Source organism: Pygocentrus nattereri, chromosome 19, assembly GCF_015220715.1.
Source record: "Pygocentrus nattereri isolate fPygNat1 chromosome 19, fPygNat1.pri, whole genome shotgun sequence".
Taxonomy (NCBI): domain Eukaryota; kingdom Metazoa; phylum Chordata; class Actinopteri; order Characiformes; family Serrasalmidae; genus Pygocentrus; species Pygocentrus nattereri.
The window spans coordinates 5767489-5783230 of NC_051229.1; the positions used below are offsets into that span (position 1 = coordinate 5767489).

Sequence of the window (15742 nt, forward strand, 5' to 3'; positions counted from 1 at the left end):
CTTCAAACAGTCCCCAGTCCATATACTACACTGCAAAAGCTTGTTGTGAATCAAATCTTTTTGTGATGTCACAAAAACCAACACACACATAAATACATATATATATATATATATACATATATACATATATATATATATATATATATATATATATATATATATATATATATATATATATCTGCCTATTTAGCAGTTTAGCTCCACCCACTGAAGCTGAAGTTATAAGGAGTGTTTCAGCCTGGACTGCTTCTTGAATGAGGCTCGATACAGGGCAGCCAATCAGAACAGAGCTCATGCACATATAATTAGTCTGTCTAGACAGACAGACAAATAAGCAAACAGACAGACAGATAGAAACATAGAGAAGTAGACAGAAAGAAAGATAAACATATACAGACAGATAGATAGACAGCCAGACAGATAGAGACAAGTGGGTAGATAGAAAATATAAAGACAGAGAGATAGACAGTCAGACAGACAAATAGATTAATATGTAAAGAGATGGACATATAGACAAATAGATAGATAGACAGAGTGCCCCACCAGAACACCAAGCTTTTCTGCGTATATTGAAAACTTGATTTTGGTGTCAGTGTTTGAATGAACATTACTATAACGAACTGATGCAGCTGAATCTCCACCCTCTATTCACTCTGCATTCACTCTGCTGGCGAGACAGTAGGAGAGGCTGAGGTGGCAGAGGCCGTGTTGGAAAGGAGCTTGTGTGGAGAGTTTCTGGCAGAGTTTTTGGTTGTCGTTTCTGGGCGTGATCAGGAGCATGCAGTGCAGACAGCTGCTCCAGCACCCCGCTCTCTCTGCTAATGAGGGCTTAATGCCTCAGTCATCACGTGTGTGTGTGTGTGTGTGTGTGAGCGGAGCAGCAGCAGTAGCAGATTTTGTGTCTGCTTTGCGTGGGTACCCTGTTGCTAGGCAAAGTTAAACCCCTGACCAATGAACCCTTCTCTCCAGACTCCTGCTGTTCAGCAGCTGTGGGGCCGGGTGTGTGTATGTGAAAGTCACTTATGCTCAGGTAATAAAAGGAAGCGGCTGCCTTTGAGGTTGCCAGGTGCTTCTTGTGCTAGCGTGAGCAACGCTCGTATTTCTGACTGCTGACTCTGGTAGCTATGGAAGACCATTCCTGCCAGGTAGAGGACAAAAAAAAGATATTTATCCTTCTGTTTTTTTGGCAGCTATATGTCAAAATATTGACTTGCTATGTTGAAATAATGACTATGATGAATATAATAACTTAGTGTCCAATAATTACTTATTTTCTAAAAATTGTGACTTGCAATGTCCGCATGATGACTTATTTTCCCAGAACAGTGACTTACTATATCAAAATAATGACTTGCTATATCCAAATATTGAGTTATTGTCTCAAAATAATGACTTGTTTCTAGAAATAATTATTGATTTTCTCAAAATATTGACTGTCAAAAAATGACTTACTAAATCAAAATGACTTTCTATATCGAAATAATGATTTGCTATGTCAAAATAATGGCATTTTCTCAAAATGACTAATTTTCTCAAAATATCGACTTATTATATTACAATAATGACTTATTTTCTCAAATAATTGACAAGTTTTCTTAAAATATAATTTTACTGTCAATATATTGACTTACTGTGTCAAAATAATGACTTAGTGTCTCATAATGACTTATATAATGAATAATTATTGCAGACAAATGACATATTTCGACATGGTATCTCAAAATCTTGAGAAACAAGTTATTATTTTGAGATGCTAAGTTAACGATTCTAGAAAATGAGTCATTATTATGAGATTTTAAGTCAATATTTCGATACAGACTTTGTGCATCACCCAAAGTCCTGTATTTTATGTCTGTGCAATAGTGCATTTATGTGTGGTCTAAAAAACTGCATGCAAGCATCTCTTTGTTTAGTTGTGCGCACCTTGGTGTGTGTGTTTGTTTATCATCGGGAGTTCGGCGCTAATGAATTGCATGCTGGAATTACTCAACTGAGAGAATGGCCTGGTCAGAAGCATTGATTTGTGTTTAACCCCAGCTGTGGGCCGCACTCACAGAGACAAAGGCAGAGTGAAAGGCCCCAGCACAGTGTGAATTGATTGCTTTAAGCGGATGACTAGGCTGAGTTTAGAGCTGTGGACTCGGGGCCAGTGTGTGGCCTTGACAGTGCGCCTGGCCTGCAGGACAGGGTTGTTCTCTCAGTGGTAGCAAGGACATCAGCTCATAAAAGCATGAAGGAATGTAATTCTGTGAAGAATGACTTAGCCGTAAAGAACGATGTGTGTTCAGGGTGTTAAAGAATGTGTATATCAAGCTTTACGTTAACTGGTAACATCACTGTACAGCACATGTATTGCAAGCACCAGCCTACCAGCACCTCACTAACCATTTACATGAGACAGTAGAGTCAAGTGATTATGATTATTTTCCTCATATAACATATTTAAACACGTTCTTGAAATGCGTGAGACTGTGCTTCTGTACTGTTTTATACTGTTTATTTTTAGGTGGTGTCAGAAGTATAAAACAAAAGTACAGTGGAATATTGGTGAAATTTGCATGCGCTCATTTAAGGATCAGACTTAACCGCAGCAACTTTAACGAATAAGGGCCACAGTCCAGTTCATTTACAGCCACTGCTACAATACTACAATACTTGCATTGCTACAAAGCATTTCCTCGACTCCTATACTCATCAAAGCAAGGATGCAAGAAAGGTTTCATTCCAAGATGCATTTTTTAATGATATATGTAAGTGGGCTTCACGCACACGAGAAATTAGAGTAATATTATTCTAATACCACCTTTCTTAGGGGCTCCTGAGGCCTATCGGGCCTATCACAAGTTGGATACCTAATGATGTCACAGCCATCCGTAAGCGGGGGGCCAACACTAACTGTCCTCTCTTTCTCTCTCTGGGTGGGTAGGATGGTCTTCCCTCTACCTCATCACTCTTGTGATGCTAGCCAACATGGATGTGTTCTAGCTGATGCAAGCAGAACTGTTGGTTAGCGTTCTCCTCCAAGCTCTAGTGAAGCTGCAGTAACGGCAGTCTGAAAAAATGTGGTGGAACTTCACAAAAACGTGATAGCCTTCACCTGACTTTTTTTTCCTGTTTTTCTTGTGCCAAAACATGACCAACCTGACTAAACAACAATCAGTTGTTAGATTAAAATCACAATAAAATATCTCCTCTTTCACTTGCAAACACAAATATGATATGGATTGAAAGATTCTACCTAATGTTTCGAATTGACACGAGTGTGAAATGTAAGGAGAGGCCTTTCGAAGGATACAAAAAAAACTCGAAAATAACATCATAATGTCTCGTTCTCTCTCTCTCTGTCTCTCTCTAGGACGGGCGAGGAGGTTCCAGCGGAGGTTAAGCACCTGCGTATGGCCTCCGTGAGCATGCCAGCCCCAGCTGAACGCGTGTCCCCCCAGCAGGCCCAGCTGTGCAGTGCGGGCTTCGCTGTCCGCTCCCAGTCCCTGCACTCTGTAGGGGGCGGGGAAGAGGAGGGAAGCCCCACATCCCGAAAACAACCCCCTCCCAAACCCCGCCGTGACCCCAACACCAAGCTCAGCATCTCCTCTGAGGCTGTAGACCTCAGTACCTCCACCTGCAGGGGCGGAGACTCCGATAAGTGTGACGGTGAGTTAAATCCCTTAAGTAGAGACTTATTCAAAGCTGCACTATGTAAGATATTTTTGTTAAAATTGAAAGATGTAGCATTACTGAGTCAGGCTAAAATATGGTGAGCTAAACAAGAGCTGTGTTCCAAAGCCCAGGCTGCAGCCGAGGCATGCTGCATTTCTCGGCCGCTACGTTATAGAAGGCCATTCCAAAGTGAAGGATCCTTCGTATACAGCCTACTGCATGATTTTGAGGACGCAACAGATGTATTCTATCCAGGCCTTTAGTTACCCACAGTTCTCTGCACACGAATGATGCAAAAAAAAAAACCCACCAAAAACAAGTATTTGTATATATGTAGTTTATCGGGCAGTCATGGGCAGGAGGTTAGGGAACCAGCCTTGTGACTGGAAGGTGGCTGGTTTGATGCCCAGAACCAACATTACATGAATGAGGTGTCCTTGAGCAAGACACCTGACCCCCAACTGCTCCCCGGGTGCTGCGGATAGGGCTACCCACCGCTCCAGGCAAGTGTGCTCACTAATGTGTATGTGGTGTTTCACTTCACGGATGGGTTAAATGCGGAGGGTCACTTAATCTTAATACCACAAGAACATCTCCTCCATTTCTGTGAAGAAATGAAAAAGCAAGAAACACAATGCAACGGGCACCATTTTCTCTCACCAGTTCCATTTGCAAGTTTCGCGCTGCAATTGTAAGAGGCTGGGCCTTACTGGTGATGTCAACACGCAGCATTATTAGGACTGTTCCATTAGCGTGACCAATAGGCTACTAAGGAGGAGTCTTCATAGGACAGTCCTACTGAAGCCCCACTGTACCTCGGCTGCAGCCTAGGCTTTGGAACGCAGCTATTGTATCATCAAGTTCCTTGTAGAATAACCAGTAACTTCAGAAATGCAGAGCAGATATAACTGATAGTAGCTTATACCTACTTAACCTACTATCTATGTTAATGTGCAGGAGCCCATTAACCTAGATAGTATGTTAATGTGCACCTGCCTCAAACGTGCCAGCGAGTCTGTCATATCTGAGAGCTGAAGAATCGTGGGTCATTACTACAATTAGCCTCACACAAAGAGTCACAACCTCCATATCTCAACAAAGCAAATCTTACCACTCTCTTCTGAGTGACATAACCACAGATGCAAACAGTCGTCGCCTGTTGGATCTTTTAAATTGTCTACACTGGTCTCTGTGCCAAGCTATGAATGAGGCAAGTTGTTAAATTACTAAGTGGTGAGTTATGAATGAGGGCATCGCTTGCCGCTGGCGCAAATCGAGTTCACTTGCATTTTCTCATGTCAAATAGGAGAAGTAGGCGGTTGGGTTGTTGTGAACGCTGCCGCATCTACGAATTGAGGGTGAAGGTCACCGAGTTTGTTGGCATATCTTCTGCAGAACTTTATTCTCATTGTTCGGGCCTGCATTCTCATGCAGATTATAAACAAGAGCATCACGTTCTGTCTTTAATACAGCCTCACACTGCTCTGCTCTACTTTTTAAAATGTTATTTTCACAGCAGGGATGCCTGGGACTCGCACTAATCAAGTTACTGGAGCGAGTTATTTGATTTCAGAGCAAGTTATTGGATTCTACTTATTATCTGTATGAAAAAAGGACTAGAAAAACAAACAACAAAAAAAAGTGAAAGTGATTAGTTATAATCTGTCATATCTAAAGTCCGTGGTGTTTAAATGCAATAAAAAACATAATAGCTGTGCTTGTCTGCATAAAAAGAAAAACATGGCTTGTATATGATGAAAGGTCCTGTAGAGCTCTAATTAGAGCACATTATATGGACAAAAACGGTAGTATTGCAATTGCTAAATATAGCTTTATATAGCTTGCAATACATGCTCAACAACATGGCATGGCCTGCAGAAATACTTATATTTTGAGAGATTACAAGAGCAATTTATGAAAAATGCTCACAATAACACTCATTTAGAACTTGGTCAAGATGCATTAGATGCATCATTTGTCCATAACAACCTTATTGCAAGGGCCAATCTATCACAACAACAATTAAGAAACAATATATTGTGCAGCCCTGAGCATTCCAAGAAGATTCAGTGCTTTTGGAAAGTCAGAGCTTTCGAGTGCAGGCATTAAGTCAGTGGATATGCTAATATGTTGCTGTAGTTGCTGAGGTTCAGATTGGATGGGGATAGCAGTGGGCACACTGATCTTCCTCAATGCCACGGCAACCAAGCCCACGGAAACAGAGACCCCCTGCTGCTCCTCCAATCCCAGCATCAGCCGTCAGCCTCCACCAATTGTCGGCAAGCTGCTGGGAAGTCAGATTGCCGTGGCAACCAATGGGGAACCGACTAACGGGCTAGCTCTGCAGACTCTTGTCCAATGGCAAGTGGAGAGTGGGGGATGTTCCTCATTGAGAGGAGAGTTGCGTTGCGTGTTGCGAAGGTTTGGGGGTGTGGATGACGAGGGTAAGAGGAAGGAGGGGGAGGGGCCAGGCCGCACAGGATTCATTCAGGAGGAGCGATTGACCTAGATTTAGTTCCCCTGGAGGAGAGCGCCAGGGTAAACACATCCACTAGTGGAGAGAAGGAGAGGGGGAGGGACTGAGAAAGAGAGAGAGAGGGAGAATGGGTGCTTGCAGAAATGATCTCAAGATCCACCATCCCCTTTCACATAATTAACACATCTATACCGTCTTTTTTTTTAAAGCCCAGGCATGCGCAGGGGCACATTCTGACTCACATGCCGCGCATGAAAAATTACTTTAATCTGGGTGCAATGCAGTTTCACACCTCTCTCTCTGTCTTTATCTGCACCCACCATGTCTTCATTTTCTTCCAGATGAGGAAGAGGCTCTATTTGATCAACTTGTTCATTGATGCAATAAATCAAAGATGTCCCAAATCCAAACTACTGGGTCACCCCACTTAGCACAGTGAAGTGCTTTTCTTCCTCTAGAACTTGAGCTGACTTATGCTAGAGGGTGAGCTAATAAGGGGAAAACATCAGACAACTGTTCATATCTCTAAAAAGAGGGGGTGCAGAATCTCACCGTGTATGTGGGTACATAGTTATGCATAGGCTATAAATGCCTACACACAAGCATAACATTATTATGCATGTAATACCCATGTCATTAAGTGTGCATGTATTTTTGATTATCGAGTTGAAAAAAAAAAAGATATGCCTAGACCATCTGGTATCTAAATAATTTAAGATGAACAGAATCTCCAGTGGACTGCAAATATGGTCAAATTTTCATCTAAAATCAAAAAGAAACTAACCATTGATCATATCCCAGTATCAGTCATATTGTTTTAAGGTTCTTACAACAAGTGTATGTGGCTTCAAGAGGCTTAAAAAGCCTCTTGAAAGTGCACACAAATAAATGCCTGTAATGCAGTTTAGTACCTCTGTGGACACTAAACATTGCACACACATTGCTGCCTTTGACACTGAAGCAAATGATGTGAGTGCTTTGACTGAAAGACCCAAACTTATTCCTAAATCTGTTGCAAAATCACTGAAGAACAAGCCTAACAAATGATTGTTAAGGATAGAAAAAATGCCCTAATAAGGTTCAAACCTTGCCCAGAAATCTGGCTTGATAAAAGCTTTAATCTCTGGCTGATGTTAATATCTGCTGTTTGTCTTCTTTTTTCCTTCTCACCCAGCAATGCAAGGCTGTGGTGAAGACTGCAGGAGGGTCCCACCTCCAAAGCCCAAGAGGAATCCTAACACTCAGCTGAGCACCTCGTTCGACGAGTCCTACGTCCGTAATGCCGCTTCAAGAAGTTCGCCCCCAATGTCCCTCTCAAGGGAGGTCAAGGCTTCCTCTTCTTCCCCTCCTCATCCACAACCCCAGAGCCCACAGCAGGACTCGGACTCTGAAGAGCCTGTTTATATTGAGATGTCTGGCACTGTAGGCCGTGATGCGCCTAATCGCAATGAAGATGAGGAACCGGGTGAGGCCGTTTATGAGGAAATGAAGTACCCAGTCTTGGATGAGTTTGATTCGCGTTGGGATCTTTCCAGTTGCCGGTCGCAATGTGTCACACCTTGTCCATCTGATATAGACACCCATAACCCCCTGAGCCGATGTTCTACGCCTCGGGGAACACCCCTTTGTGACATTCCCGCACCTTTCCCCAACTTGCTGACCCACCGGCCTCCTTTACTTGTCTTCCCCCCAGCCCCAGCACAGTGCTCACCCAATTCGGACGAATCCCCACTTACTCCTCTGGACATGGCCAAGTTGCCAATGATGGAGAATGCATCCTCCTATGGCAAGTCGCCTACTTCCTCCTCCTCTCTGGAACCCCTCAGCTCTGCCTCCACCTCGCACATTAGGCGTGCAGAAAGGGAACTAACTGCAACTCCAACCATAACCGTCTCAGGACGTTCCTCTGCACCTCCTTTGCCATGTACACTCTACAGGAGTTCAGGCAGTTCCCACAACTACCAGCGGAGCCACTCAGCTTGCCCTTCTCCAGTCAGCATGGGCCGCTGCCTCACTCCGCTCAGCCTCATGAGGACCCCAGCCTTTGACGGGCCTTTCTCAGGACCTGCCCTGCCGCGAAGCGCCTCAGCAACACCCCACGGCAAGGGCTCTCCTCCCCAGGACCAATCGGGACGCCTTCACGGCTCCATGCAGAACGTCTCCTCAGGACGCTCGCGGACACCCACCAGCCCACTGGATGAGCTCACTAACCTTTTCACAACTGGCAGGAACATGCTGAAGAAAAACTCCAGCGGCAGGAAGAGCAAGGAGCCAGGAGAGAGTGAGTTTGTCTCTTTCTGTCAATAAAGTCCAAAATGAGAAATGAGCCTCGCAATCAATGAGTCAATCAATAGAAGGCTAAACATGCTGTCAATGTGATAAACAGCGGAGTCACAAAGTGCTGTGTAAACCTAGAGTGAAAATCATTGCAATGGAATCACTGATGGTCAAATTAAACTAAGAGAGTGCTTACATACTAACTAATTAGGGTAGATAACATCAAGAAACATATAACAATTCCATCATTGCTTGCTGTGGGATTTTTGACCTGCTTCCTCTGCAAGCTGGCTTAATCCAAGTGCTGCAAACAGGCTAGTACAGATCATATGATTTAATCCATGGAGATTAGGGGCTACAGCAGACTGTATAACTCCATGGCTGTGCTCCAGAAGCATTAAGCCACAGCAGTGTATTACTTTTAAATATGTAAACAGTGTTTAAACACTAGTTACTACACTCCTACAAAGACCCCCTGCCAAAAGTAGTGTTTACAATGTTGGAGAGATAATGGAAGGAATTATTATGCAGACAAATTCCTAAAATCACATGGTGGTAGTTGATTTGCATGTGGCCTAATAGAAAGTTTTGTTGTTCGTAGTTATTACATTGCACTGTTTGTATGCAGATGCAGTAAAATATGGATTATAGAAGTTTTTGGTGGGAAGCTTTTCTATTTGCAAGGAAATTTTAGTAGTTTACTTTGTTACCAATGAAAAAGAAGCTAAATGTTGTTCTTGCAATAAAGGTATTTATATAAAGGTATTTTCTCTCTATAGGGTAAGACTAGAATATTTAAATTTGATTGTCATAAATGGTATTAATATAAGACAGAAAGCAGTATTAAAAAGGTACTTTGCCTTTTCCCTGCATTATAGCGTTCATGACTGTGTGTTTGTGTGAGAGTGATGAGATGTGAACTGTCAGTTGTTATTGACTGTGTCTCTTGAGCAATGACCCCCATGGATGCTTCTGTACAAGAAAGGTCAACTCAACAAAACCGCTTTTAAAACGGCTTATTTGCTCTCCTTGAGTACGAGTAAATGAAGCGCGCATCAATGAAACTGCCCGCTTCAGATGCAGTGTTGTAGCAGATGAATTGATGCACACGCTCTTGCTGGCAAGCTGAGTGCTCATCCTGGTAACAGAGGAAGGGAACTCCCTGCAGATTCTCCCTCTGAGGAGTGGCAGACCAATCAGGATGCAGGTCACGGCCGCCCTGTTGCAGCGAATGTGTGAAGCTGGAAGCTCTCGGTGGAAAAAACAGGCAGCAACAGAGAGCGCTGCACTACCTGTACAGACATGTGCTCTGCTCCAGAAAAACAACAGTGCTTTTTTCACTACAAGCGCTTTCAGCCCATGCAATTAGAGCGGTGTTAATTAGTAGTTTTGTGGCTGCTCAGAATTGCCTGGCTTGACTTTCACACATTGCTCTGAAGCATCTAGGCCACACAACACTGTTGCAGTGGCTTTGTAGGTGCTGCCTAGTCATGTGATTTACCTCTGTTGCTATGGGCATTGTTTACTAAGCACATTTTTATATGGCAGTCTGCACCTGTGTCGCACCTTTATTCCATCTCATGAAGTGATGCATTTGGCTCAGGACGCTCACAAGCATCATTTGTCTTGGTTGTGGGTGGAAAACACATCCTGTTTGACCTATTTATCCACCCACCAATCAATGTTGCTTAGCAAGGATATGATCGTAAATTAAACTGTAGGAGTGTAGGAGGACAGTGGAGAGAAGAAATAAGTAACATACATCCATCAACAGAAATCTATTTTGAGGCAGTGTAAAGATTTAGCGGTGAAGAAACCTTGGAAAAATTCTTTACCACCACTTTGCCACCACTGTGCCATGAGCAGCTGCAGAACCAAATACAGAAACAATGACTTCGCAGAGACTACTGAAAAACAAAGTTGCACAGAAAAAACAAGCTCTGATCATCTGCAGTAGCAAAGTGACACCAAGTGGCCAACTGCCATTAATACAACAATGGCTGGAACACTCCTCTTAAATATGTTTTGAGTGAGCCAGTGGTTCCCAATCCGTTCTAGAGTACCCCAATCTGGTTTTCCCTGCTGTTCCCCTGCTTTACCCACTTCAACTCAGGAAGACCTTGTTATTAGCCAGTTAGTTGGATCAGGTGTGTTACAGCATGGAAAACAGGGTAAGTAAAAAAGGGTACTAAAGGAATAAGACTGGGAACCACTGGAACAAGGGAATAATTTGTTAAACATTTGTGGAACTACAGAAATGTAACATGAATGAATGTATGGAAACTGATTTGCTTCTGTTCTCCTAAAGGTGAAGCCAAAGGGAGGTGCCACAGCTCAGAGTCCAAACGGGAGCACAAGGAGAGGAGTCATCACAGCAAGGAGTCTAAAAGGGACAAGGAGCGCAGCAGCAAATCCTCACATCGGCGTGAGAGCAAAGACAAAGAGGCTAACGGCACCGAGGCCCTCCTGAGACGAGATAGCAAGGACAGAGGCTGCAGCAATGCAGAGCCATTACCGAGACATGACAGCAAGGACAGGGGATGCAGTAATGGAGAGCCATTACTGAGACGTGATAGCAAGGACAGAGGCTGCAATAATGCAGAACCATTACCAAGACGTGACAGCAAGGACAGGAGCTGCAGTGGTCCAGAGCTGCTCCCCAGACAGGACAGCAAAGACAGGGGATGCAGCACCACTGAGCCTGTATCACGGCATGACAGCAAAGAAAGGGGCTGCAGTAGCATGGAACCTTTACCCAGACGAAATAGTAAGGACAGAAGCTGTAATGTTCCAGATCTCCTACCCAGGCAAGACAGCAAAGACCTTTCTAGGAATGGTCTGGAACGATGTGACAGCAGAGATCGAAGTTATGAACTGTTACCCAGGCATGACAGTAAGGATCTGAGCAGGAATGGCCTGGAGTGCCGACGCAACAGCAAAGAAGGTGGAAAGAATGGTTTGGACTCTCGTCAAGGTAGCAACTACGCTGCAGACTGCGGACGAGATAGCAAGGAATGGAACGGTAATGGGGCAGACTTGGCAAGCAAAAGAGACTGTAAGGATAGGGGAATGCACACGACAGATGCCTTGACCCGACACGACAGTAAAGACAAAAGCAGCTTCTGCACAGAGTCACCCAAAGCACATGAAAGGGTTGCCATGTCTGGACCTCCATCTAATTTGTCCAACAGGCCTGGACGCTCCCCTGTGAGTCCCACAACAACTTTGGGTAACTCTGGTAAGTCCTGGATTCAGTGTCCCTAGCTCATGATGACCGCGGTAGATTATTCCACTTGGTGCACCTCAACATAAATAAATATTAACAATAGTTGGGGTGCTATTTCAACTTGTGCTGTTCAACTGCTCAATGTTGTTGCTTGTGGTAAAAGATTTCAATCTCTACTTACAGAACTGAGGACAGTTCCAAAGGTGGGCCGCTCCCCGTCCACACCAACTGCACCATCACCATTGGGGACACCTCAGAGACAACCCCCAGAAGCGCAAGAGGTACCATAAAAGACTTAGCTCCTTTGTGTATATGATAACAGACTCTTTACATCTTTGCAGGGTAAGATTTGGAATTTTCTGCCAAAGTTCATTTTGCAAATGACCCTGTTATCCCTGTTTTCCCTCTTCTGCAGATGCCACCCATGCCATGGGTATATGGTGACAGCACCATGCTGGAAATGATCGAAAGAAAACAGCGCCTGTGCCGTGAGATCAGGTCCCGTCAGCGGCTCCCTGAACGGAGCCCCTGCAAGAAGGAGACCCTGCCGGCTGTGACAAACTGGAAGAAGGCTAACGGGGCGAAGAAGTATGGGCCACCACCATACCCGACCCAGACCACTGTCTTTTGGGATACAGCAATCTGAATGGTTGCTGAGCACTTCAGGACATACCTAATGCGGAGCAGCCAATTATAGTGCTCCTGGCAGTGGGATTAACATAGCAATACTTCTGAGTGTGCAGATCGTCAGGTTTTCGAATCAATGTTTATATCTGATATTTTTGTATTGTGATTCCTTGTAAATGACCTAGCATTAACAGATATTTTCTAAACAATATGGAATATCTTTGCAAAGAGTACGTAGAGTTAGCACAATACAAAGTTTGTTCTTTTCTATTTTTTTTTTTACATTACAATACAAAAAAGAATCTCATTGTATCATTAACGTTCACAGGCCTTTATCTTTCAGACCTCTCAAAATTAAGGTTCCATGGTACGTTGCCATGAATGAAGTGTATTTTAACATTGGATGTGAAATTGGACTAGGGCTAGCTTTTACTGCTGCCTTGTCACACTTAATTTCACAGAATGTGCAATTATTCAAGAACTCAAATAGATGGATTACTCTCAACAATCAGAATTTTGTTTTCATGAACATTTTGTTGCTTGAGCCTTGGTTAGTACATAATCAGAAATGGAGGGTTTCAGTATGTAAGCGGGAAAAACAGCACAACCTGAGAGAAGCAGAAAGGAAGTTTATGAAAGGGTAATGGAAGGTAAGAAAGAGAGAGTGATGAAGAAAAAGAGCTCTTTTATAAAGGACATATTTTTGTTCTGTAGTGTTGTAATCTTGAGGGTGTCCCCTCTTTCTGGGGTCTGTGGCAATAGCTGGCAAAAGCCAGTGAGAATCCTCTACCATGCACTATGAGGATAGTTGCCCAGAGATTAATGACAATCTGGAATATTAAAGTATTTTTAACATTATTTTAAAAGTTGTGTACATGCTTGTTAAATGGAAGGGTTTTGGAAGGAGGAGTCATTTTTGCTGTGGTCCTGTACTGGATGACTGTCATTATTTGTCGGTAAGTTGCTAAAACTGTTATTTGATTGATTTGTGACGGCCACAATCAGCCCTGTTTGGGTATTTGAAACCAATGACCAATGGCTCACAGCTGGAGCACTAAGGACTTAGCAACCGTGGCTACATGACCCAGTAATAGGGGCTGTGGTTGCATGAAAAAAGGGGCAGTAAAGAAAAAGAAATGCACTCCCATAATCCTCTACATTATTTGGCTGGATACTTGCCACCCTCCCTCTACCTCAACCGTTCAGATTAGTTCAAGTGGGTCATTCATTTGCACGATGAATGCAACACCTGCATTGCCAAAGTATTTTGGATCCTGGAGCGAAATCCATGTCCCTCCCCTCCGCTTTATTCTTGCTATGAACTCCACGTAGGAAAAAGTAACGCCTGTACAAATGTGTTGCCTTGGAGATCGGCGCTCACTGTGACTGGGTCACACTGGGGTGAAAGGTAACAAATACTGTAGCCTAGCAGGCCTAACGCAAGCAACCAGTGCACCGGTCACTAGTTTGCAGGTATTCTGGCATTTGGAAATGGTGTTTATGCTTATGGTCAGTTTTTGGTGCTTTCCTTATGAGCCGATTCAAAAAACAGACCAAATAGAGTAAAAACACAGTAGCTGGTGTAGCATTGAGTATACAGTTGAAAAAGACATGGGAATTCATACTTGTGTGTGTCTGTATGTGTGCCAAGCTACATTGTACGCAGGTCACCTATTAAATGATTGTTTGACATTCACTCTCTTGTGCCCAGGAGGTGCAGGTTAATGAAATGTAATGATGTACAATCTCTTTGTATGTAAAATGTGCACTGTGACAGGTAGAAAGACTACGTCCTTTGTCTTATTGCACTGAGTGTTCTCTTATCTGTATAGTAATGTTTGAGATGAAAAGAAGTATGCTGATTGTCACAAGGGTCTTTTTGAGAGAAATAAATATGAATTTCAAACTGCTATGAAGATACAAGTCTTTCTACTCTAAAAACAAAAAGTCTCTCTGCAGGTTTGCAACAGGCTAATGTCCTTTGGATTGTCCAATCTTTGTCCTGCAGGCCTGGACAAGGGCTTCATATACAATAGCATTCAAAAGGAATCACTTACCATGTCAATAATTGCTTTTCTATTATCCAATAATTGCTTAACCAGTGTCTTAAAATACTATTAGCTAGACTTTAGAAGACAATTTTACGCAATACTTCAAGATTTTGGTAGCACATTTAGTAAATAAGCTACTAAATGATGAATTAAGTTTTAGAATCTTCTACTGCCGTTTGTCATTTCGACATGTCTAAAATGTCAATTTTTCATAGCTTCCTAATAATTACTTAAAGTAAATGAGGTTGTAGAGTAGTAGCATCATAACAGGATGATTTCATACATTATCTGCATCATTTTTAAAAAATGCTATTAAAAATAGTGATCCCAAACTTTTGAATGCCAATGTACTTCTTCATAAATAGTGTAAATATTGAGTTGAGGACAAGAGCTTCTGTTAGAGATCAAAATATGTAAATGCTTTATTTTTTTGGAGTATAAAATTTTCAATTCAATAGATTTAAATTCACAGCGATTATAAGCAGTAAGCCTTGGCTATCTTAGGGATCACATGTAGATATTTAAGGGAAACCCACAACCTGTAGAAATTCCAGTACGAACTGTCCCAACATGACTACCTCAGCTGCATGATTTGTCGCTGCCTCATGCACACGTGACAACGACTGATGCGGTTCCGCTGCTGGTCTGCAGCCTTCAGCGTCCCCCCCTGCGGGGCAGCACCAAACTCCTCCTCGTAGCTCACGCGAGTCAGCCAAAAGCTGTAGATGTTGGCAAAGTAATGACACGTGCCACGCGGGCCCTGGCATTCCACAAAGGGCTGTGTCCTGAAGTCCTTCAGACAGCTTCCAGGAGAGGTCAGAGACTGACCGCCGCCTTCATCACCAGATCCAGTGTGCTGGTAGAACAGTCATAAATTACCACAGGTTCATCAGGATATGGAGTTGTGCACATGCATATTATATATATATATATTCAAGTTCTCTATGAATTATATATATGTAAGTAGATACATGTCATAAAATATGCCCCATATGTATAATATAAGTACGTATCTGTAGACAATAAAAAAAATTCTAAACCTAACCTTAATCTTAACCTCAGGAACCAAAAATAAAGTTTTCTTTCTGTGCCAGTTTATACTGTCGTGTTCGTCTATCTCAGTGTCAGTGGAGGCGTGGAAAGACTCACACAACAACGTCAAACTTTCAGTCGGATGGCGGATTTACTTGTTCTTGAAAGCTTGCAACAAGCAGTATACAAAAATAGGTAAATGCTCTTTCTCGGTGCAGCAGGATAGGCTAACCCAACCGCACGAGGAATACGAGCACTCAACTAACTGAAAAAAACTCTTCCCCTCAAAGAAACGTGTAACCATGCTATTGGCTAATGAAGGATTCATACGTAGAACACGTCATAAAAACACACTAACACAACACAACTAGATAGCTAACAAAATCACTATCATTA

General features: G+C 42.9%; 2 protein-coding genes across 3 annotated transcripts in view; one reads left to right on the plus strand and one right to left on the minus strand.

Annotated features, from left to right (window-relative positions):
- nyap2b (neuronal tyrosine-phosphorylated phosphoinositide-3-kinase adaptor 2b) overlaps window positions 1-14173 on the plus strand; it is a 31128-nt gene extending 16955 nt beyond the window's left edge. Inside the window, exons 3-7 of the mRNA XM_037530861.1 lie at window positions 3356-3651; window positions 7308-8414; window positions 10719-11648; window positions 11820-11917; window positions 12052-14173. Coding sequence (XP_037386758.1) covers window positions 3356-3651; window positions 7308-8414; window positions 10719-11648; window positions 11820-11917; window positions 12052-12282 — 2662 coding nt within the window. The 3' untranslated portion in view covers window positions 12283-14173. The remainder of the gene's footprint in view (window positions 1-3355; window positions 3652-7307; window positions 8415-10718; window positions 11649-11819; window positions 11918-12051) is intronic.
- Window positions 14174-14723: 550 nt separating this feature from the next.
- The window catches only part of LOC108436028 (collagen alpha-4(IV) chain-like), a 51044-nt gene continuing 50025 nt past the window's right edge, over window positions 14724-15742 (minus strand). For both annotated transcript variants that reach the window (XM_037530858.1, XM_037530859.1), the window contains one exon: window positions 14724-15170. In XM_037530858.1, the coding sequence (XP_037386755.1) occupies window positions 14889-15170 (282 nt within the window). In that variant the 3' untranslated portion in view covers window positions 14724-14888. The remainder of the gene's footprint in view (window positions 15171-15742) is intronic.